At 40.1% G+C, this 25,711-nt stretch overlaps 1 protein-coding gene across 1 annotated transcript in view; it reads right to left on the reverse strand.

The window, feature by feature from the left end:
- Nucleotides 1-771: 771 nt before the first annotated feature.
- Nucleotides 772-25,711, reverse strand: part of KANK4 (KN motif and ankyrin repeat domains 4) — a 37,613-nt gene continuing 12,673 nt past the window's right edge. The window contains exons 5-10 of the mRNA XM_089515303.1: nucleotides 21,161-21,394; nucleotides 19,436-19,523; nucleotides 16,350-16,569; nucleotides 10,373-10,515; nucleotides 7,854-8,054; nucleotides 772-1,073 (exon numbers count right to left, since the gene is read on the reverse strand). Of these exons, the coding sequence (XP_089371429.1) occupies nucleotides 972-1,073; nucleotides 7,854-8,054; nucleotides 10,373-10,515; nucleotides 16,350-16,569; nucleotides 19,436-19,523; nucleotides 21,161-21,394 (988 nt within the window). The 3' untranslated portion in view covers nucleotides 772-971. The remainder of the gene's footprint in view (nucleotides 1,074-7,853; nucleotides 8,055-10,372; nucleotides 10,516-16,349; nucleotides 16,570-19,435; nucleotides 19,524-21,160; nucleotides 21,395-25,711) is intronic.

The following is a 25,711-nucleotide window of genomic DNA, read 5'->3' on the forward strand; positions in this document are numbered from 1 at the left end:
CACACTACTATACGCCGTTCCAAAAAACTGGGAGAACATCTGGAACAGTGAGGTGGTGCTGAAGAATATAGGGGAAACTTTTATCAGATCCAAGCCCCTTCTGTGATCCAGTCCAGTCTCTAGTAATGTCTGGTTAGGCTCCTAGGTATGAGTCTTAGTGCAACTGGTACCACTTAAGGCCCTTAGAACAATACTGGGATCATGCTCTGTTACTTTAGCCTGGCAGCACCAATCAATGCTATTGCACTAGTGGTTTTCCCTTGTCCCTTCTGCTCTTGTGTGGTAGAAAGAAGGATGGGTACTTTCTAGATTCCCTTTCACAAAAAATATCTGTGGGTTCTCAGGACTGATCAGAATTGTACAGTACCAGAGCCAGTAAGAAATAAGGGAATTAAAAGAGAGTTTACCCATCATAAAGGCATCTATAGTTTTATCTTGGCATCAGGTAACCTTGTGCTTTACGTATCTCAAAATCATCCCACACTACGTATATCTTCACTGAACCTGGCATAGCTTGGTTGTTTTACTATCATATTTGAAAGCTCTTTACCCTTATATAGCTATTGAGTGTCTGGAAAACAACTTTGCTCAGAACCTAGTAAGGAGCTTCTCTGTGCTTATCCAAGAGTTATGCTTTGAGAAATCAAAAATAAGCTCAAAGCTGCTACAGTTTAAGAAGACACGAGGCGATTTCTGAAAGTACAATGAATATTAGTAAAGGCAATGCAATAATCTAAGCATCATTTGTGCTAATAAGTATAGATTAAGACCATAAAAGCAGACCTAAGGGAGTTACTCATCTATCTGGAATGTATTCAAATAGCTGACATGATTCCTCCTTTCCCTACGTAGATACATCAGCAGTTATCAGCTACAATCACTGGCATACAAATTGGTTGCAGAGCTGGCTGAAAGAATGAGTCTTTTGATATCAATTTCTCATTTCTGCAGATATGCTTTCCCATTTCTTTTTATGTATTCAGAGGCCGACTGTGCTGTTTGTGGGCCTGGAGGATCTCTGCAATTTCAACGTGGGCAGATTTCAAAGCCATGGACAAAGCAGAATTTCCAGCCTACAACGGAGAAACAAAAGGAGATTATTATTATGATGCCAGTAATCTTGGTCCCTCTACATTCCCAGAGAGCAAACTCATATCTAAAGCTTTACATGCTGCTAAAGAAGAAGGGATTCCGACAAGAAGAATAACAATGAAGGACGTGCTATGAAGAAGCAAAGGCTCAGTCTGTTTGGTGAAACTTGGTCGCAGTTAAGAATCAACGACTTTCAGGAGCAGCATTATAGAATAGATATATCTGAAGTAATGCAGAGTAATATATTTTAATAATAATAATAATAATAATAATAATAATAAAATTTTATTTGTATCCCACCCCTCTGAGAACAATCGGGGCGGCTAACAAAGTTAAAAATATAAGACATATAAAATCCCTGGTACCCTCCCCTCCTTAAAAAAGTATTAAATTCAATGCAATATTTAAAAAACAGAACAAAAAACAACAACAAACAAACATACAAGTTAAAAACTGACTTTATTGACCCTGTTTTTCTCAAACCACAGATCATCAAATCAATTACATTTTTGCAAAAACAGAGTCTTTGACAAAGGAGCTTATCACATGAGGCAGGTAAATTGCAAGTACAGCAGGATAACAGCAACTTTGACTAGGGCTTATCACATGTCTGACCTGGCAATATTATTATTGTTTTCGTTATTATTGTTATTGTTGTTATTGTTGACCTTTTATTGTAAACCCCTCAAACTCCTTTATCACCTCAGTTAGAGAGCCAGCTACACCTCTTTCTTTTCTCTGCGAACCCCATCCTTCTCATGGCTCGCCACATTTCTCCTAACCTGATCCCCATTCGGCCTCTCCCTGTCTCCCTGCTTCCCTTCCTCTGTTCCCTCTGGAACTGCCGCTCTGCTGCCCCTAAAGCAACAGCAATCCACGACCTTTTTCTCTCCAAATCCCTTAATCTCCTTGCTCTCACTGAAACCTGGCTCCCAGCCCATGATACTACAACCCCCTCTGCCCTTTCTTTTGGTGGTCTCTCCTTCACCCACACAAGCCGCCCTGAGGGTCAAGGAGGAGGGGTTGGTATCTTGCTATCTAATTCCTGCCAGTTTCAAGTTCTATCTTTTCCCCCCAGCTATCATTTCTCTTCCTTTGAGTATCATCCTATCAGACTCTTTTCTCCTGTACAGTTCCGGGTCACAGTTATTTATCGCCCTCCTGGCTCTGCCACCCAGTTCCTCTCAGACTTTGAATCATGGCTGACATTCTTTCTTTCAGATTCAGTCCCCACTTTGATCCTAGGTGACTTCAATATCCACATTGATGATTTCAATAACCCTACAACATCTCGCTTTAACTCTCTGCTAGCTTCTTTTGGCCTCCAGCCACACTCCAACTCTTCAACTCATTCTCTTGGTCACTGTCTTGACCTGGTTCTTGCTGCAAACTGTGCCATTTCTGACTACCTGGCACTTGACTTTCCACTATCTGACCATCATTTAATCTCCTTTGCTCTCAGTTATACTCCACCTCCTTGTCATACTGTTCAATGCCATTTTCGTGATCTTCAATCTGTTGACTCTAACCATCTTGGTCTGATCCTGGATTCATCTCTCTCTTCCCTAAATCTCGGGGATTCTGCTGATTCAGCAATGTCTTTATTTAACTCTACTCTTTCCTCGACTCTCGACCATTTTGCCCCTGTCTCTGTACGCACTTCTTCCTCTAAGACTAGGCCTCAGCCCTGGCTTACCCCCAACATTAAGTTTCTCCGGTCCTGCTCTAGAGTGGCCGAACGTCTTTGGAGAAAGTCCAAAGAGTGGGCTGATTTTATCCATTTCAAATTTGTTCTTTCTTCCTTCTCACGGGCCCTCTCTATGGCAAAACAGAATTATTACAAATCATTGATCTCCGCCAATGAGAGGAGCCCGCAGCGTTTGTTCTCCACCTTCAACACTTTGCTTAAACCTCCCTCTCCTCCTGTCTCTTCATCATTCTCTCCTAATGACTTTGCTAACTATTTCATCTCTAAGATTACCACTATTCGCTCTGAGATAGTCCCTCCTGATTCTTTTTCTGCTCTTAATCTTCTATCGCCTTCGCCTAACAAATTTTCTGTGTTTCCTCCTGCTTCTTTGGATGAACTCTCTACACTTCTGAACTCTGCCAAACCTGCAACTTGCTCTCTTGATCCAATTTCTACTCGTCTTCTAATCTCTATAGCTCCCTCCTTCCTGCCCTCGCTTCTCCATATCTTCAATCTCTCTCTCTCTACAGGCTCCTTCCCGTCGGACTTCAAACATGCTCTCATTTCCCCAATTCTGAAAAAACCTTCTCTTGACCCCTCCTCCTTGTCTAGCTATCGTCCGATTTCTCTTCTTCCCTTTCTTTCTAAGGTTTTGGAACGGGTTGTCTATTCGCGTTGTCTTGAGTTTCTTGAAGCCAATTCCATCCTCAATCCCTTTCAGTCTGGCTTCCGCCCAAGGCATTCTACAGAGACAGCTCTCACCAAGATCTCGAATGACCTTTTACAGGCCAAGGCTAATGGCCTTTACTCTGTTCTCATCCTTCTTGATCTGTCTGCAGCCTTTGACACCGTTGATCACTGTCTTCTAGTTGATATCCTCTCTGATCTTGGGTTCTCAGACTCTGTTCTCGACTGGTTTAGATCTTACTTGTCTGGCAGATCTTTTGCAGTAGTTGCAGGTGGTCAGACTTCATCTCCTGTTCCCTTATCTGTTGGAGTTCCCCAGGGCTCTGTTCTGGGTCTCCTTCTGTTTTCTCTCTACACACTGTCCTTAGGTAAACTCATCAGCTCTTTTGGTTTTTCCTACCATCTGTATGCCGATGACACCCAGCTGTATCTTTCCGCCCCTGACCTTTCTCCAAGGCTTGAACAGCAAGTTTTGTCTTGCCTCACAGCTGTCTCGCAGTGGATGTGCCATAGGCGTTTGAAGCTCAACATGTCCAAGACGGAGCTTCTTGTCTTTCCTCCTAAGCCCATCCTTCAACATTCCTTTCCTGTCTCTGTGGACAACATTTCTATTCAACCAGTCCAGCAAGCCCGCAGTCTTGGTTTTATCTTTGATTCTTCTCTGTTGTGTATCCCTCAGATCCAGACCACAGCCAAGGCTTGTAGATTCTTTTTATACAATATTGCCAAAATCCGACCATATCTCTCCGCCTCTACTGCCAAGATCCTGGTCCATGCCCTAGTGGTCTCACGACTTGATTACTGTAACGTCCTCCTGGCTGGGCTTCCTCTTTCTCACCTCCGTCCTTTAATCTCTGTTCAGCATTCAGCTGCACGCATTATCACTTCCACCCACCGCGCTGACCACATCTCTCCTGTGTTGGCATCCCTTCACTGGCTCCCCCTCCCTTTCTGCATTCAGAATAAGCTCCTGCTGTCCACGTTTAAAGCCCTCCATGGACTGGCCCCTCCTTACTTATCAGACCTTCTTTATCCTCACCTTAGCACTCGGGCCCTCCGTTCTAGTAGTCAAGGTCTGCTGTCTCAGCCCAGGATTTCCTCTGCCCCATCCCGGATTCGCCCCTTTTCACTCGCTGCCCCTCACTCCTGGAACCTTCTTCCCCCACAAGCAAGAGCCATCACTTCTTTTACCAGCTTCAAAACGGAGTTGAAAACCATCCTGTTCAGAGAAGCGTTCCCAGGCATTGCATAATTGTCGCTTACTATTTGATGTTCTTGTGGTGCCTCTTTATTGAACCATTTCCTGTATTGCTATGTACTGTATATGTATTATCCTACTTGAGAGCATGTATTTTCCCTGGAAAATGATTAACCATCCATTATGAAGCCTCGCCCTCCCTCCAGTCCATCTGCCTTGGTCCAGGCCTCGGAGGTAGAGAGGAACTACTGGACCTCTTACCCTTTCTCTCCACCACTCCCTTCTCCTTCTGTGTCATGTCTTTTTAGATTGTAAGCCCGAGGGCAGGGAATCGTCTAACTAAAAAGATTGCATGTACAGCGCTGTGTAAATTTACAGCGCTTCATAAATAAAGGTTAATAACAATAATAACATGTCGTTCCTCTTCTGTTGTGCTCCTGATAGAAGACCATTTGGAAAATTGTAAAGTGTTTCTTTTACAAACATGAAACACTGTTAATAACCTCCTTTTCCACTACTGTTCTGCTACAATTTCTAATAATAATAATAATAAAAATTTTATTTATATACCGCCCTTCCATTGATCAGGGCGGTGAACAACATAATAAAAACAATACATACAATATGCATATTAAAAACAACTTAAAAAACCCCGGTCAGCCATCCATCTTGCCGATAACATAGGGAGGAAGGCCATCTAGGACTTCACTCGGGGAATGCAGTTCGAAATAGAAGGGTTTTTAAGTCCCTTCTAAACTGAGCCAGGGAGGTGGCCGAGCGGAGCTCTGTGGGCAGCATGTTCCAAAGGGTCGGGGCAACGATGGAGTATGTCCTCCTCGTTGTAGAGGAGAATTTGGCCCCTGGAACCCTAAGTAATTGCTGCCCAGAAGTTCTGAGGGTGTGGGGCGGAATGTATGTACTAGTCCAAAAGATCAACTCTACTTAATTACAATTTTGGCTGGTCAGGTGGTGTTCTGTGGTTTTTGAGTGTGGCTTAAGAGTGTGCCCTTTGCTTACATTCTTGTACTGGGAAACTTCAATATACCTCCAATAATCAGGTGAGAAGGAGAAGGGCTGGAAATCTCAATTTGATTTCCTTTCAACTTGAGTTGGCAAAGTAAATGAAAAACTTTTAAACTGTTTTGCCTATAGAAAAAAAATATCCAATGACAAATGACTGCCCCCCCCCCCCAAAAAAAAAAACCTGGGGTTTATCAGAGAAGCCAAGAAGGCAAAAGAAAAAAAAGGCAGAGGGCTTTTATTCTTCTGTACTTGTGACCAAACACATGCCTTTTAAAATATAAAACTATTTTCATTTATATTTTTGTAGGGGGTATCTCTCTCTCTCTCTCTCTCTCTCTGTGTGTGTGTGTGTGTGTGTGTGTGTATGGGAGACTGAAACAGGAATTGAACAGTGGGAATTGTGACTGCAAAAAGGGGTGTCTTGAGTTTTCCTGGCTTAAATTTAAAAGCCACGGGAACAACTCATGAAAAGTGGGGACAACCTTAAAGGAAATGGCCAAATGAAGCCAAAATGAGAAAGGGGGTGGGGATAACATCTTGGAGGAGCTCCTGAGTGGGCAAACCCAAATCCCATGTGTGATAAGGTTTTAGTGAAAATGAATGTTGCAATTCTGGAAAGTTCCCCAAGGTGTAACAGGAAAGAGATGAATCCCAACAGTATAGCATTTTTAGAATCAATGCTTTTTTAGTCAGAGAAAAGCCTGGTGTGACTAACTCTTAAGAAGGACAGAACAGATTCCTCATTCACAGAGCAGCCCTTCCATTTCATGTAGAATAAACACAAAACCTTTCTTAGGGGAGATGTTGATGGTTCCCAGCTGCATCCATGTGCATGCAGTTAAAGGAACTTCATAGCCTTTGCTCACAGTTGTTTGGCTTAAAAAGTCTGCTTTAAAAACAGACAGTTTCATTATGAGACAAACCATGATAAGGCTCATCTGGAGCTCATTAATTATAGCATTTTCTCTAGCTTTGACTGGCACAAGTAAACCTACCTGTCTGTGATGTAAAGCAAATTGCAAAGGGAGATGTATATTTAGTCTACTTGTGGTACTTGTCTGAAAACTACATTTTACCCAGAGTTGGTTGGTGGCTCTCAAGACAAATGAACAGAAACTGCATCCCAGGTTTCACTCTGAACTTTAAAGGAGTCATTCAAGCTGTTGATCAGTATTCAAAATGGATTGGACAGGGCATGATCAGAATTTGAAATGACCTTAGTAGTTTAGAGAGCTGGACCAGAACTAACAAAATGAATGTCAACAGGAAGAAATACAAGATACTACACTTAGGGAAGAAAAAAATGAAAGGCACAGATATTGGATGAGTGACACCTGGCTTGACAACAGTATATGGAAAAGGGATCTAGGAGTCTTAGACCACAAGGTAAACACAAATCCAGAGTGTGATGCAGCACCTTAACAATCCAATATGATCCTAGACTGAACCAACAGGAGTGTAGTGTCTAGCCTCAGGGAAGTAATAGTGCCACTACATTTTGCTTTGGTCAGACTCACATAGAATACTGTGTCCAGTTGTGGGCACCACGATTCAAGAGGGATACTGACAGGCTGGAGAGTGTCCAGAGGAGGGCAAAATAGTGAAAGGTCTGGAAACCATGCTGTACAAGGAGTGGCTTAGGAAGCTGGGTATGTTTAGTCCGGGGAAAGAGACGATTAAGAGATGACATGATAGCCATGTTTAAATATTTGAAGGGTTGTCTTATTGAGAATAGAGCAGGCTTGTTTTCTGCTGCTTCAGAGACTAGGTCATAAAGCAATGGTTTCAAACTACAGGAAAAGTGATTCCACCTCAACATTAAGAAGACCTTCCTGACAATAAGAGCTGTTTGACACTAGGACATGCCACCCCAGAGTGTGATGGAGCCTCCTTTTTTGGAGGTTTTCAAACAAAGGCTGGGTGTCCATCTGTCTAGAGCATTTTGATTGTGTATTCCTGCATGGCAGGAGGTGGGACTGGATGGCTCTTCCAATTCTATGATTCTGTGATCCTATTTAGGAAATAGCGTTTGGTACATTAGAAAAATGAGAGCCAGAATGGCTGAGTGGGTTATAAAAATTCATAGAATTTCAGAGATAAGGCTCCACAAGCAAAAACTGGGAATCAGGCCCCATTTCACAGAATACTGGTGTGCATACTCACCATGTCAGTTAATGTAGTATCACAGGCTGGATCATCCAAGAGAAGCTTCACTATCTCCATGTTGCCATACTGAGAAGCAACCATCAATGGTGACAAACCAGCATCATCCTGGAGGTTTATATCAGCACCACACGACAGCAAGGCTTTCACCATATCTTCTCTATCATGACTCACTCCCAGAATTAAGGCAGTCTGTCCTCCCTAGAAAGTTCCAGTAAAAGAGTTGTTATCAGTTTTTGTGTGCTGTTCTTTATGCTTTCCATATATTCCAAAATAGCACCACTACCCAGCAACAGCCCTTTTAAGACAAAGATGCCATCAAATGGTGAAAGGGAAGAAATGCAAAATTTGTGACATTTGGTTCCTTAATAAATCTATATTCCCACCTCATTTTTAACAAAGCCAACCTACAAAAGTGAAATAAGAATCTGAAGGGCACTGATGGCAGACATTTTGTTGAATGACAGGAAGTGAAAACTTCTCGCTCTTCTGTAGGACAATCACATATAGCCTCCTTGAGGCAGAAAAATAAATTAAGCTGAAAGGATTTAGCAGCATTTCAGAAAGAATGAAAATCTTTTAGCATAATCCTATACAAGACACCTTGGCTACAGCACAATTAGATTTTAAACTATTAGCTCATTTGGAAAAAAGCTCAAAGGCATAGCTGTGCTGGTTTGCATCAGTTCGCAAAGGGATCTTGTAGCACCTTTGAGACTAATGTCCAAAACAGATGGGCCAAGTGACGCAGTTTGCTGCCACATTTGGGGTGTAGAATTTAGCCCCGAAGACAGCAGAAAACCGTACCAGTGCTGCATCTTGGTAAAACAACTGGGCCAAGAAGGAGAGGTAAAATACTGTCCCTTTTGCCAGCCTGGTTCAAGACTACAGTGGCAGCCCAGATCAGGGCTGGATTTGCGGTTGTTGCAGCCCTGGTGCAAAATGTGCTGGAGTGGCCATGGCCCACTTTATTGGACTAGTCTAACTGAAAGAAACAAATTGGTAGTACAGTATAAGCTTTCATAGACTTAAGTATACTTCATCAAATGCATGGAGTGAAGGGCCTAGGAACAGACCTTCATTGCTGATTTTGAACGATGACTGCATGTGTGAATATCAATAGAAATGCAAAACATCTGAGTATGGTGATATGGTGACAAATTCAATTTCAAATATGGTTCTTGGGGAAGAGAGACAGGAGGGAAGATGTTGCCTAAAGCCAAGGTGAGTAGATAACCATTTGAATGGTGGAGGAAGGCATTGGAATATAGTGATTCCGGATGAGAACCAGAAAGGAGATGTGAAAAAGGGCACAAGAGAGCCCTGAAGAGTCTGCGGGGGGAGGCAGAGCTAGTGTTACAATGTAGTGTGACAGGAACCCACTGTCTCTGTTCAACCCACTGTCAAAGGACTGGACATTGTGGATATATTTCAATTCTACTGTTTTTCATTGTTACCACAAAGGAAGATTAGAAAAAAGAACAGCAGACCACAGTGGGTGGGTTGAATGGCATGGCGATGCATTGTATGTCATGGCTGCAGTCTTTGCTGGTTTGAAGGCTGTACAATCTAAATATTACACAGCAGGAAAAGAAACTTGAGCCTACTGAAGCTGCAGCTACACATAGTTTTATTGTACAACACTGCTGTACAATATTGCTATTTTCCACATAAAAACAGCAAAGATGCACAACAAAAATTTTGTGCAAAATCAGCACTGCTGCACAAAAATAGCCATGTGGTTTTTTTGTGCAGCATTGCTGATTTTATGCAACATTTTTATTGTGCAACAGTGTTGCAATTTTTACCGAGAAAACAATGTTGCACAACAAACCAATGTTTGCACAACAAACCTTGCACAAGTATGAAATGACATTATAATAGATCATTACAAGACAGAATGTGACTATGGGTTGAACAGTGACAATGGTTTTCTGGCACATTATACCTGTTATAACACTTACTAACACTTATTTTTCCCAGCCTCATTTTTTTTACATAAAAAACAGCAATGTTGTGGAACAAATAGATACATGGTTTTGTTATGTAAACATTACTGATTTTGCACAGTTTTGTTGTTTAATATGTAAAAAAGGTCTTTCACGAAACACAAAAATGGCTGCCTGAAAGCAGTCTTTTCTGTGGCGAAGGTTGTATGGTTTTCATGCAAACACTGCACAATTTCTTGCCATGGGGGGGGGTCTCAATGTCTCAAAGCTACCGGATAAAAAATGCATCATTGTTCTTGACGTCTGTCTGGTCTGGGAGACATTGAGATTTGCCATCCCTACTACACTGATCTAGCTCATGAATAACAAGGCCAGTGGAATTTGCCATTTATTACTATCAAAATGGGATCAGTTGAGATCCTATTCTCAGTAAGAGAATAGCCGCGAAAACCCTGGCTTTTCTTGCTTTATGATTAACAGAGTTTGATATTTCACAGAAATAATTGTGAAATTATCAATTTATGGCACCCATACCTGAAAAACAAAATGTGGTGACAGACTTTAACATACCTGACTTGCCCTTATGTTAACATTGCCTTCTCTCAACAGCTTTGTGACAACTTCCATTTCTTCATCAGTCTCTGCTGATGCTAGAGGTGTGATCATTACTGCTGTATAGCCAGCTTTATTCTGATGGTCCACATCACAAACACCTAAGGAAGAAGAGAAACCTCCTATATGTCTAACAAGAATTACAGAATTACTAAACAGTGAGACAATATTTTTACTAAACTTTAGATTAAAATGCTGGAGATAGCTAGAATTAGGTGGTTGTGCTATTCCACTAGTGGGAAGTCTCTTTCTTTACAAAGGCCCTACCACAACTTCAGATAACTCTGTGGGCATGAGATACTGTCAGTAGCTTTTTACTGGCAGTAACTGACAAAAGAACCAAGGACCCACCACTCCGCAAGACCCTTTTCTCTCAAGTGTGGCTCCAGGACCAGGGCCTTCACTTATGCGAGCCTGGAAGCAGGAGACAGATTTACTTCACATAGCTGTTAGGAAGAACACAGCCTCCCACTTTCTGGCTGAAGTGAGTGTGCAGCGCTGTAGATGTGGTAGATCCACCACTTCTCCCTGACTCACCTTGGAATGTAACATTAATCACAAAAATGTTTCACATAAATAGGTCTTAACATTATAAATGATATAGTACAAATACATATGACAACGGCAGAAATCAAGGTTTGCTTTTTGGATTTTTTAAAAAATATTCTAAAACCATGAATGGTTGGTTGCCTGTATTTGTTTTATGGTGGTGGCCTAGAATCTAACCCACCACATTAGCGAGGTAAGGAAGAGAAGTTTCATTCAATGGCCATTGTAACACATCTGTATAGATGCAATATAGGAAGGGATACAGTTGAACAGTGAAACCTTAATGGGGAGAAAGTAGGGGAATGCATATTATGTGCGATCTTGAGTTAGTTATACTTTGAATAGTCCCACTGAAATATCTGGGGTAGCCCACTCCCAAATATGGCTAAATCAGATGTGTGGGAAGGTTCATTGTACTCCTTTGATGTTATACTCTGTCTGCTATATTAGTAAAGATTTATAGACATAGAAATGTATTAATGTCCAAGGAAACAGATTGCAGAATGAAGTTAAGTGGCAGAGCACATACTTTGCATGCATAAATTCCCTGGGTCAACCCCAGACTTCTCCAAATAAAAAATCTCAAACAACAGGGATTGGGCATAACCTCTGCTTGGCCAATCAGAGTCTGCAGCCAACTAGAGTCAAGCATCATTGCTAGCACTTCAGAGCATGCCACTGTTTTCCATCTTCCATCTAAACTTGAAATGAATTAGCATTTAAATTCAGTGTGTAGCTTTGAATATAATTGCCTGGGGCAGCCATCAAGAGAACAAAACACCCTTGTTTCAGTTTTCTGGACTAGCTTGCAAGTCTTAGTGTAACAATTGATTTATAGACATATATGATAACATGCCATTTTCCTAACATTTTATAGGTTGGCGTGCCAACCAGGAAGTCAAAGAACTTCTTTGTTCTTCCTAGAAAATACATGCATGTTTGCTAGCTAAAAGTCTCATGGGACATTTTATTCTTTCACATCTGGCCTAACAGGTCAATCATTTAGAAATCAGTTCTTATTGCACTTGCAAAGGCTTGAAAGTCAGTCCTTGATTATAAAGGATAGTCATGCCTAGTGAAAATGTAACATGTTTACAATCAGACAGATCTGTATTTGATAGTATGCTTTCTGCATTTTTAAGTATGTTTGCTGCATGGACATGGGTATGTGTACTAAACACATAAACTGTGAAAAAAAGAATGTACCAGAGATATATTTGATGCTTGTAATATGAATCAGGGCTTTGAAAAAGCGTCAGCTGGAGCAGAAATAATGAAACAAATTGAGCTGATCAATAGTTATTTTTATCAGTGCCAAACTGGCCAGTGCTCTTCCAATTTTGCTTCCCTCCTTTTTGCCCCCCCCCATGGAAATTGTCTCACTAAACTCTTGGTGACAAGAAACCACTTTGCATCACAAACATCATAATTGTATGCATAGCTACTTGGAAATCTTAAGTCCTACTGTATATAGTTGGAGCTGACTTGCATGTCAGCAATAACAAATGAAATCAGAATTTCATAATATTCAAAAGGGCTCTTTCAAAAGTGTATGGTGAGAAGAGATACTAATTTCAAGCAATACTAAGTTATCTCATTTTCCTTTTCTAGATATCTAAAACAGGGCTTCCATCCCTTTTCTGCCAAGGATGGATTTTTAAGCTGAGATTTACGCATGCTTCTTCATAGGAGTGAAAACTCGTTACTTTTCCTCTTTGTGTATGTGAACCTCCAATTTAGCTGTCAGTGTGTGTTGGTTCATCAAGCTTTCTCTGTAGCAGCACTCCAGGTTCTTCTCAAGGGAAGTCAGGCTGGTTCCATCCTTTCTGTGTTTCTGGTGGGTAGCCAAGAGTGTGTTTATTCATGTGGCTTTCCATCTTTCAAGGTGGAGTGGCTGCTATGACTGTTTCACTCATCTATGGCTTTTAAAGAATTTTAAGGTGTTGTTTTTGGCTATTGCCACTGCAAAATTAACAGTCATGGCTCCATCCTATGGAACACTGGGATTTGTAGTTCGTTGCAGCACAGGAGCTCTCTGGCAGAGAAGGCTAACTAGCTCACAAAACTACAAATGTCAGAATTCCATAGCACTGAACCATTGCAGTTAATGTGATGTCAAACTGGATTAATTCTGCACTACAGATGAAGCCTCTGTCTTTTAAAAACATATTCACTGTATATACTCATGTATAAGTCTAGAAATTTTCATCAAAAATTGACCTAAAATTTTAATCGACTTATCCACCAGTCAAGACAACAACAAAAAAGAAAGAACTAGAAACCTATTCCACAAAATCCAGGAAATTAAAGGAAAGTTCAAACCAAGGACTGGGATGCTTTAAGGCAATAAAAATAAAATTATTCAAGATCAGGAAGGGATAAAAAGACATTGAATGCAGTACAGAAAAGAGTTATATAAAACAGATGATCAAATGAACAACACATGGAATGAAGACCCATATGAAGATGAACCTCAAATTCTAAAAAGCAAGGTAGAAGCTGCAATAAGAAAAATGGCAAAAAGCAAATCATCAGGAACAGATGATATTCCAATAGAACTGCTGCAGTCCACATTGACATAATCAACTCTAGTGCTAACCAACATGTGTTAACAGATATGGGAAACAAAATGATGGCTAACTGACTGTAAATGATCAATATACATCCCCATCCACAAAAAAGGAGACACAAAAGACTGCAGCAACTATATGACCATAGCATTAATCTCCCATGCAAGCAAAATCATGCTCAAAATTCTACAATACAGATGCCAACCATATATGGAGAGAGAAATCCTAGAGGTGCAAGCAGGGTTCAGGAAAGGAAGAGGCACTAGAGACCATACTGCAAACATACGAGGTCTAATGAAGTGCACCAAGGCATTCCAAAAGAAAATCAGTATGTGCCTTTTAGACTACAGCAAAGCCTTTGACTGCATTGATCATGAAAGGCTATGTAACACCCTTAAAGACGTGGGAATGCCAACACATCTGATAGTCTTGATGAGGAATCTGTACTCAGGACAAGAGGCTACTGTCAGAACAGAACATGGAGAAACAGAATTGTTCCCAATTGGCAAAGGAGTCAGACAAGGCTTCATCGTATCACCCTACCTGTTTAATTTATGTGCTGAACATATTGTAAGAAAAGCAGGCTTGGACACAGAAGAAGGAAGAGTGAAAATAGGAGGAAGGAATATCAACAATCTAATTTGTTTTATTTATATACCGCTATTCCAAAGATCATAGTGGTGAACAGCAAGTAAGCTCATTAGCTAAGATATGCAGATGACACCATACTGCTAGCAGAAAACCTCAAAGACCTGGAACAACTACTAAGAAAAATCAAGGAAGAAAATGCACAGGCAGGCCTACTGCTGAACATGAAGAAAACAAAAATAATGACAATGAGAATCTAGGCAAATTCAAACTAGACAATGAAGAAATAGAGGTAGTAAAAGAGTTTTCATACCTGGGATCAAACATTGATAGAAACGGGGACTACAGTCAGGAAATCAGAAGAAGATTAAGATTGGGGAAGGCAGCTATGAAAAAAACTAGAAAAGATTCTAAAATGCAAAGATATACAACAGATCCCAAAAGTTAGAATCGTACAAGCCATTGTTTTCCCTATTACCATGTATGGATGTGAGAGTTGGACAATTAAGAAACAAGATAGGAAGAAAATTAATGCATTTGAGATGTGGTGTTGGAGAACAGTGCTGAGGATCCTGTGGATTGCCAAAAAGACAAACAAACGGGTCCTGAGCAGATCAAGTCAGAGAACTCCCTGGAAGCCAAGATGACAAAACAGGTTGGCATACTTTTGACACATCATGAGAAGACATGAATCATTGGAAAAAGAAATAATGCTAGGAAACATGGAGGGAAGCAGAAAGAGAGGAAGGCCACATGCTAGATGGATGGATTCTATTAGGGAGGTCACGAGTATGAGTTTGCAATAACTAAGCAGAACAGTGGGAGACAGGGAGTATTGGAGATGTCTCATCTACAGGGTCTCCATGAGTCAAAATCAACTCAAGGGAGGTTAACAACAACAACAACAAATATTCCTATGTAAATATTCTGTAGGGCATCCACAACAAGCTGGCCAACACTGGTCATTATTATCACTATTATCATACATCTTAGTTTCATTTTAATAGACATAGCTGATTGATGTCTGTGACAGTGTATCAAACCTTAGGTTCTTCAACTTCTTTGGTCGTCAGTTCCCCAAAACACCAGCATAGCCTGTGATGAGACAGTTGAAGTCCAAAACATCTGGAGAACTAAAGCCTGGGAAGACTTACTCTTGGGAGACTGTGCCAGGGCAAAACCACTATAAAATGAATTGCCAAGACTGAGCAGTAAACAACAAGTTTTGAAAAGAGCTGTTGGTTTTTGAAAAATAGCAAAGTTTTGCAGGTGCCCAGCACAAATCCCCTCTTAAGATCTACCTTGTCTCCAAATTTCACACGGATGTCTGAAATACGGTATATAAAACACCATTTTTGGTTTCTTAATGCAAGTGATATATCAGTACAGATCTAGTATTTGGTACATGACAGATTCTGTACAGACTGACCTGGTCCAAATTGGACCAGGACCCAAATAACCTAATCAGGCTCTGAATCAAATCAGGGGCCCCGTGTACAGCCCTAGCAGGAATTAAACTTCCAGACAGATGGATGTAAAGACGCTACAACTGCTTTGTGATATGAAACATCCATTATATAATGTTTCCAGTTATTCTAAAGAATTAATTAGCTGCTGTTATAAGACTAAACCTCCCTCACAAACAGTCAGCAATTGTTATACTTAATTTTTGAAAAAAAAATCTATTTACCATTTATATTTCTTGAAACATAAAACCCCTTTGAATATAGCAGTATGTGGTACAGTATGAGCCAGCACTGGAACCATATGATATTCCTTCTTCACTATTTAGTCAAGTCACACCTCACTACATAGAAATACCTTGAAGTCACAGTTGCACTGCATGAAGACTGACGTTAATTCTAACTGTTAGAAGAATAATGTAACATCTTTTTGTTAGGGAAAGGACATTAATTACAAATAATTTGGTATTTGTGACAAGTTACTTCCAGACTCTGTTATTAGGCAAGAATAGAAAGAAGTGAAACCAGTCATTGATGTGGTCTTTATATTGCAGGCAAGACAGTACATTTCGGTAGAGTGTTGCATAGTGTGAAAAATAAAAAAGGCACAGTGCAAGAAGACCAATTAGAGGACAAGAATAACTGAGACTGAAGAAAATGAATGCCAAATTTGGCTGCAAGGAAAGGAATGAAAAAGTAATTTCAGGGAGCACAATAAATGGAAATATATTCCATCCCCCTCAGAAGTAATTATGGGATTCTTACCTGTATCTAAAAGAAGTTTCACAATCCGAAAGTTGGAATGAGAAACACTGTAGTGAAGAGCTGTATTGCCATTGCCATCCGCTAAATTTACAATTATATTCTGTAACTGGGGGTGGATTGTCTCGACGTCTTGGAGATAAGCTGCAACTATTTCAGGGCTGGATGATTTCCTGCTTGAGATACGGAACCACTCCTGGCAGATGGTACTTAAAACATGCCTCTGGGAAGACAAACAATCAAACAATGAGGAAACTGTTCAGTAATGTTTTTATACTTTGGATTCCTACCCAAATCACCTACTATAGCTGCATTCACATTGCAGAAATAATCCAGTTTGACATCACTTTAACGCCATTGTTCAATGCTATGGAATTTTGGGAACTGTAGCTGGTGCCAAAACTACAGGTCCCAGAATTTTATAGCATTTAAAGTGGTGTCAAACTGGATTATTTCTTCAGTGTGGATACAGTCTACCTCATACTGACACTCCAAGGATCAAGTAAATAACAGCTATTAATACTTAAAGTCCTTCCTTCCTTCCTTCCTTCCTTCCTTCCTTCCTTCTTTGTTTATTTCATTTTTATCTCACTTTTCCACCAGTATGGGACTCAAGGAGGCTTATGGCAAATTAAAACAAAGTATAGCTGAAACTTACATCACAAGCCAGGCAATGCCCCAACCAAATGGTTTCTGAGGCATGATAGATCAATACATGGAGAAAGAGGAGTGCAGTACTCGCCCGGTCAATGAGAGAAATAATTGCAGTGGGGGTTTCTTCAGCTGCCAGTCTGAATGCACCACACAACCAGGATAGTGCTGCAGTTCTCATTCGCTAGCTCCCTATTCTGCAGCACCTCTGAAGCTGTACATTTGGGGTTTTATCTGGCTTAAGAGGTAGTTCCAACAGGGGCACTAGCAGAAGAAGCTGCAATGACAGAGACATGTTATTGTAGCTCTGTCTGCTGATGCAGTACCTCAGTCTTTATTATATACAGCCTTACCAGTCAGCAAGCTTTCCAGTAAGCAGAAGCCATGAATCAATCCATTAGTTTCTCATTACACTCTCTATAACCTTGATGTGGACAACTTCTGCCCTTCCTGACAGTGCTAGCCTGCAGCTCCCATCAGTCCAAGCCAGTATAGTCAGTGTTGGGTGACAATGGGACCTGCATTCCACCAACCACTGGAGGACCATAAGTTCTCTGCTCCTGGTATATATAAAACTATAAAAATTATTTGTTCTTCTAATGTATTCCTGTTGTTTTTGGATGTTCTTCTGTATGTCCTACCCTGAAATTTAAAAAAAAAATTAAAATGGAAAACATAAAAGAGTTTTTAAAAAATTATTGATCCCCCACAAATTAATAAGATATCTGAGTGAAACTATGTATCTAGGACAGAATTTAATTAATTTTGATTTTGCAAATAGGTTTGAAGTTAACCATAATATGTCCATAAACCATTACTGCCTGTAAGCCATAAAAGCTATTTCACAAATAATAGTAGTATCCAATGACACACACAGTTGTGTTAGGCCACATTCCCACTTACAGATAAATCGATGTGTGATCTGAATCGATGGATTAAGTCGACAGCGGAGTGTGGTTCCCCCTACATTTGCCTCAATTGCATTTTTCCCTCTAAAATAATCCACTTATGGTTCACATTCATGCATGAATTGATTCAAAATGGACCCATTCCAGCCAGCTGAAGGGCAAATTTAAATCGATTCTGATCCGCATCTGGCTCACACTTGTGTGGAATCGATTTATTGAAAAAGACGCAGAAAAAAATCAATTTAAGTGGAAACCAGGGTCATTTGAACTGGTTCTTGTCTTTCCTCCTAAGCCCACCCTTCAACACTCCTTTTCTGTCTCTGTGGACAACATTTCTATTCAACCAGTCCAGCAAGCCCGCAGTCTTGGTTTTATCTTTGACTCTTCTCTGTCGTGTATCCCTCAGATCCAGACCACAGCCAAGGCTTGTAGATTCTTTTTATACAACATTCCCAAAATCCGACCATATCTCTCTGACTCTACTGCCAAGATCCTGGTCCATGCCCTAGTGGTCTCATGACTCGATTACTGTAACGTCCTCCTGGCTGGGCTTCCTCTTTCTCACCTCCGTCCTTTAATTTCTGTCCAGCATTCAGCTGCCCGCATTATCACATCTGCCCACCGCTCTGACCACATCTCTCCTGTGTTGGCATCCCTTCACTGGCTCCCCCTCCCTTTTCGTATTCAGTATAAGCTCCTGCTGTCCACATTTAAAGCCCTCCATGGACTGGCCCCTCCTTACTTATCAGACCTTATTTCTTCTCACCTTCCCACTCGGGCCCTCCGTTCCGGTAGTCAAGGTCTGCTGTCCCTGCCCAGGATTTCCTCTGCCCCATCTCGGATTCGCCCCTTTTCACTCGCTGCCCCTCACTCCTGGAAACTTCTTCCCCCACAAACAAGAGCCATCTCTTCTTTAACCAGCTTCAAAACAGAGCTGAAAACCATCCTGTTCAGAGAAGCGTTCCCAGGCATTGCATAATTGTCACTTGCTTTTTGTTGTTCTTTTGTTGTCTGTTTTATTGAATCATTTCCTGTATTGCTATGTATTTTATATGTATTATCCTACTTGAGAGGCCCCTTCCCCACCACCTTTCCCTTCTCCTTTTGTGTCGTGTCTTTTTAGATTGTAAGCCTGAGGGCAGGGAACCGTCCAATTAAAAAGATTGTATGTACAGCGCTGTGTAAATGTACAGCGCTTTATAAATAAAGGTTAATAATAATAAAATAATAATAAATGTGATCCAGTTTAAAAAGTAGTAGGAATGAGGCCTTAGTCTATTTCAGCATATAGAAATATAAAAGAACTATAGCGCCTTTGACACTGAGAAAAGGAATGTTCAAGCATAAGGTTTGCATCTCATGAAGTAAACTGAAGTCCACACAAACTTATGCTAGAAAATTATTTTTCTCAGTTAGTCTCATAGGTGCAACAGGATTCCTTTATTTCACAAATAATCATTTTATAGGATTTTTTTAAACATGAAACTCAAAGAAAGAAATGGTTAAAATGCAATTTGAAAAAATACATACCAGTAATTTGTCCTTTGTGTTTCTTATTTCTGGCAGGTGTTTGCTTAAGATCTGGCAACCTTTCAGAAAATCTGCAGAGGGTTTAAATCTGAAAATGGAAAAACATCTCTGTCAATTTACTGTAAGAAATATGAAATTGTGGCTGGTGATTGTGGAGAATTAAGTCATGTCCCACTACTAGTGAAAAACCATTCTTCAGGCAGGTAAGCTACAACCAGGCCATACTGAAAAGATTCAATGCAGAGCATAGGCAATACAGTTTGTATGTAGAGGCCAACAGGTTGCACACTTCCATACAAAGTAAATGTGGGCCATTTTTGTGGATGTGGGTGCCAGTTGTGACCAAGGATCAAGTGTGAGCTACATTTTCTCCCAAAATAATGTGGGTTTTGGCAACATTTCTTTTCCAGAAGCAAAACTTACTAGAAGTTGATTTCTGAATCTATAGAAACACCAGAAAAGCCTTCAAACATACCTTCACATTAAAACAAGTGCCTTGCTTTAAAGAAAAATCACTTTTCTTGAAGGCTTCCAGGAGATGCATTTCTCATTTTGACAAAAATATTTTTTCCCAAGTGGGAAATATCTGGGAGCTGCCAAAATGGGTTGGAAAGGCTGTATTGCCCACCCCTTAACAAAGAACATATTACATAAAGGCATTGGTCACAGCACAACACCGGTTAAGTTCATTCTTGCTAGCCTTAAATCTGCTTCATGTTCTATTGTGGCCATGGTTTCTAGTGCACAATGTGGACAAGTCTTAGTTTTGAATAGAGCATGCCTTAATGGTCACATCCAGTACATAAAAGTCTTACCCAAAGAATGAGTGGGCCACAGATGAGCTACCTACAACAGCACAAGGCTTTAACAGGGATGTTGTTTTCCCTTATCTTGGTTTGTTGCCAACTTTGATAAATGTACAATATGTTTTTGTCCAATATATTTTGTCAAGCAATCATGCAACATACTATTCCAAAGTTCAGTCAAATTCTATTAAAAAGTGGTATGTAATATGTATCATTTGCTTTAGTTATCAAGAAATCCAAGGAGTTAAATTTGTTCCTGCATGAAATGCACAAATCAGCATAGAAAACTAAATAGAGTAGCTAATAATAATCCTAACTGTTCCAACATTTACGTGCAGATGTAATTCATATGCAGTCGCCCCTCTGTTTTCATGGACTTGAAATTCGCATCCCTTGTCCGTTGGCAGGTGGCAAACTGAGGGGGACAAAATAGGGCATGCCTCCACAGGCACGCACCGTCATTCAAGCCAATGGGACTTGAATATAGGTGAGTTCCATTTTTGCAGAGAGGTCTGTGTGTGTGTGTGTGTGTGTGTTCATTCTAATTCATCAACTTAATTATATTTATAGTCCACCTGTTTCCAGCCTAGAACTCAAGCAATTTACAGAGGTTTAAACAGATACAGCTGTAAAATTCATGTCATAGTGATATTATTTTTAAAATAATTTTATTAAAAAAATAAAAATTATCAATAGAATTGAGAGCAGCTAAGAGGAAGCGATGTTAAAAGAGCACAAACAGTAGAGTACATTCTGAAAGGCTCTCCCCACCCTGAGCAATCAGCCATCCTAGGCTTGCCGAAACATACACTACATTATATTATTATTTCTCTCAACATATATTACTCAATCTGAAGGCAAGACAGAACAAAAACCTTTTCTGTACAAATTTTACATGTTCATTCAGAGCCTTAGTTACCTTTCTGCCTTGTGTGTTTGCATGCTTCCTCTGAGGGGTCCCTCCAGTTCTTCTGCACCAGTATCATCTTGCCTTGCAAACTGAGAAGTTCCAGGTGTTCTTTTGTCATCTTCATTGCCATCATCCTGCTGTCTATGCTCTTCATTGCCATACTTTCTCTCTGTCTCACTATCTGAATTCCCTTCAGAGGAGGTCTCTTCACAACTTGAATCTTCACTGGATGTTGTTTCATAACTGAGTGAGGACACCAGGCATTATTCAGTATTCCTTTCATCCAGCCATTACAGTTAGAAACAAAACTTATGGTTTTAACCACATATTTCATTTTTAAATTCAAGGCCTACAGAACCCGTAGATGATTCATTTTTTAATTCCTTGGAGTGCAAGGAAAGATACTGAACTCTTACAAATAGCCTCTTGATAATTTTTTTTTAATGTATACAATGTTTCAGAGAGCAATTGATGCTCCATTACTTTGATATGGTAAATCTTATGAGAGTGATCGAAAATGCTGACCCTATTTTGTTAATAGTTTTCAGCACTTTGGATAGTTCGTATGTAACATAGGGTGGTTCCCATAAAACCCAGTGGATTCATTACCCTGAAACAACAGAGCCATTGGCTACTTCTAGTTTCCTTGGTATCCGACTGCCAAAGATCAGCTGGAACTCATTCAGAATAGTTTCCAGTACTTTTCCTCATGGCGGTTATTCCAGGGAAGGACTGTAGCTCACTGGCAGAGCATATAGTTTATATTTGGAAGCTCCCACATTCAAGCCCTACCATCTCCAATAGTGCTAGAAAAGATGTCTACCTTCAAAGCTGCTGCCAGGAAGTGTGAATAATACTGAGCTAGATAGACCACTGATGTTATTCTTTGTACAAGAACTTTCTGTGTTTCTATTGGTGGCATACAGCAGTTCCAAAAACGGGAACACAAGTCTTCTAGTGACCACTGAGAAGATGATTATATACAATTCTAGCTGGATACTTATGGCCAGGTCACTAACATCTGTTTTGCTGCAAGGCACTAATACCAAAGCATCAATATTACTACATACCTGTACATATTCTATTATTTGTACCTGAAACACCTTTTAGTGCTTTCATTTAAATCAGAAGCCAATTAAGCAGTTTATATTTGAATGCAACCTTTTTTTCCCTCCTTTCCTTTCCTTTTCTTTTTTTGCTTTGACAATGTGATTACAGATCCACTAACTTGCTATACTCATGGCTTCCCAGCTCCTTTGGCTCCTGTTAACCTCAGGCATGTTTGAACTCCAGACTCTGCATGGTCCAGTGGCCATGCTACAAAATTCAGCTATGTTGTAGCAACCAGCCAGCACATCCATATTTTCCCCAGAGAAGCTACTCTCAGACATCTTCAACCAGAACCATCTTAGCCTTTTAATGTCAGAGGTGATTGCATGGTTATTGTAACCAGGACTGCTTGGTCTCCAGGCTATTCTGCTAGTCAAGTAGACTGGGGTGGGGCTGTGGGCATAATAAATAGTACCAGCAATCGTGTTGCTTTTTTAAATCAAATTCAACCTCCTGAAATTTTCATCATTCAGAACTGAACTCTGTCTAGGAATATTAATGCAGTATATTAAAAGCAAAATACCAAATTAAGTAATCAGTTACCAAACCACTATGCAAAATCAATCACTTTTAAAGATTATCCTCAGAAATCTCTTATTTGAATTATGCTGTACATTTTTGGCTAGGTTTTTTTCTAGTAGGCTATTGTTAAAATTGTTATTGCACATAAAACACCAGTAAAGTTTAAAAGGTCACATGGGTTAATGGATCAGTAATTCTAATTTTGCAAATTAACTTTGTAAAAGAACAGGATGATGTATTTTGTTTGTGATTTACATTGGCTGGTTTTGAATTGACTGGAACAAGGGTCTAAGAGCAATCAGTGTACATGTACTGCTTCATGCAGATATAAATGTTTACTTATGCTGTCCCACCCTTTCTCTTTTTCTTAATATCGCCGTAAGGAGCCAAACTGTTGAAGCTTTAAAAGAGAGAGAGAGAGAGACTAGTACATTCAGATGCAAGGTTAATGAAATACATTGTCTCTCAGTATCCAACCCAATTTGTTTTGAACATGACATAAAAAAGAACAAACATGGACAGAAGCAGTCATGGTATTAATAAAATAAATGAGATTGGTGCAGATTATTGTACACTTTCAACAATATTCAGCTACTTTTACCAATCCAAATCTGACTTCTTGACAAATCTGGATTAGGTATCTAATTTATCTGACTTTGAACTTAGTCAATAATTCAACTGTTTGAGATACTTATTTGTGCTTCCACTGGATATGGACCTAATTCACCAGAAGTAATTTGAATTATTTCCACAAACTCGAGATGTTATTCTTGTGATAATGAGAGAGTTAAGATAGTAGGTTGAACGGAAGTTCCCACACATGCTCTGGGACCCAATTAATAGTGATAAAAATCTTACAAATCACTTGCTTAGATACATGCAGTAGGTAGAACCAGACTGAAGCTGTTTGATGAGGATACTGTGATCCCAAGTCCTTTACTCATATACTGCACTCATTCCTAACAATGGCTTACCCAGCATTCTGCAGATATTACCCTTCCCAACTCTCCTGAAGCTTCCCAACACTCCAGCTGACAAGTAACACTTAAACCATGGTTAAAACTACAGTCTTGTTTATTGTTACATACATGAGCCTTAAGCTTATACATTCACCCTCCACTACTCCAGAACAGCTGTAAGAAGACGGGTTTTTCTTCCATTTTCAATGCACCACAATTTTGTCATTATATTTAAACCTGCAGTTTGTGTTAACTATGGTTTAGTGTTATAAGCCAAGCTCATCAGTGTGACGTTTAAGTGTTTGAGGAAATGGCAACTAACTTTTGCTTGGGTTTGTACATAATGGTACACTGGTTAGCTGAAAAGGGGAGCAAATGCTTCCAGTATCCTCCTAGTCATCATACTTTGGACAGAAATATCAGAGATTAGACTGAACTTTTCAGGGGGGAAATACCTCCAAAATATTATATTATTGAAAAGTCTTGAGCCCATCTGTAGAGAAACTAGTTACCATTTGCCTCCTGTTAGCCAGATATATGCTCACAAGGTGACTGCAACTAGTACTCTGGTACTACGGTTTCATTTTTCGATTAGCTGCAAGTGTCAGTAAGATTGTCCAATGTGTATTAGAATTACAGTGCATTTTGTCCCTTCTCTGTGAGTTTACCAACAACCATCAGAAGGGAAGTAATAAGTCTATGTGGATTTGGAGATAGAAGAGCAGGGAGTCCTTCTGGCCTTCTAAATATACTGGCAGCAAGTCCATCAGCCCCACCCAGCATCACCAATGGTAAGAGATTATGAGAAATGTAATCCAAATCAAATGGAGGGACATAGTGGCCCCACCCCTTGGGCTGGGGAGAAATGAACCATACAAATAAAGAAGATGAACATGAGAAGTTCAACAACTTGTTTTCTGGCCTAGATTCTCAAGATGCCCTAGAAACTAGGGAGGCTAAACCTAAGGAGTACAGTTTACCTCAGTTAACAAAGCTGATGTGTTCCTAGCTTCTTTCTTACTTCCTTACTTCTTTAATGGAAAATTTGGTACCGGAGGTCAGGAGCATCACTAGGCATGTGTGGGATGCAGGACACACCAGGTGACACCCAGGATGTGACACCACTGTTCCTTAAACATCTGCCTTTTGGCAGTAAAGGGCTGTGGCATTCACTTGCATCCTTTTAAAATGATGGTGCTCGATGGAAAAAATTGTGTGAGTGGGGCAAGGCCAAGTGGCAGAAGAAAGGAGAGGTCTCAAGTTTTCAAAAATTAAAATTTAGATTTAATTTTTTTTAAAAAAAAACTAATTTTAAAATGATTTTTAAAAGACATCACAACTATTGTCACTGATACATGGGAATGAATTTTTTAGTAACATTAGTACAAAAACATTACTATGGATTCTATATGATTTGGTATGGTCAATTGAAGGGGTGACACCATGAGTTACTGCCCCAGGTGACACCAACTCTAGTGGCATCACTGCCAGAACATGAAAAGAATAGCTTCCTATACCACACAAAAGAAGAGTGGTCCAACACACTTTAGCAAACTTTTTATCCAAAGTCTTTGTGAAATGAAACATGTCATTTTAGGCAAGCCTTACAAAAATAAACATAAACATTTTGAATGTTCTAGAGACCACTTGAATGCTTCTTCAAAAAGGCATCTTTCATAGCCTCCACTTTCCATGTGATTTTCAGTGGCCAGACCCACAGAGCTCTCTCTGTTTTGCTTTCTACATACTCAGTAAGAGATTCTGGAGACAGCTGCTGTTTGCCTTGCCTGTTGTAGACAGGCACACACAGAACACTAGGATCAGGTAGAATAGAAGCCCACCTGTTCCCAGGTCAAATTTTGTTAACTGCATAATTTTCTGTAGACACACTGTTGTAGCCTGACCCTAGGAACCTGTATTTCTCCAGCCCTCCAACACCATTTTCCAGGTGCTGATGCTGCTAAAAAAC

The sequence above is a fragment of the Sceloporus occidentalis genome, unplaced genomic scaffold (genome assembly GCF_023333645.1).
Source record: "Sceloporus occidentalis isolate IW3139 unplaced genomic scaffold, rSceOcc1.0.p SCAF_3, whole genome shotgun sequence".
NCBI lineage: Eukaryota > Metazoa > Chordata > Lepidosauria > Squamata > Phrynosomatidae > Sceloporus > Sceloporus occidentalis.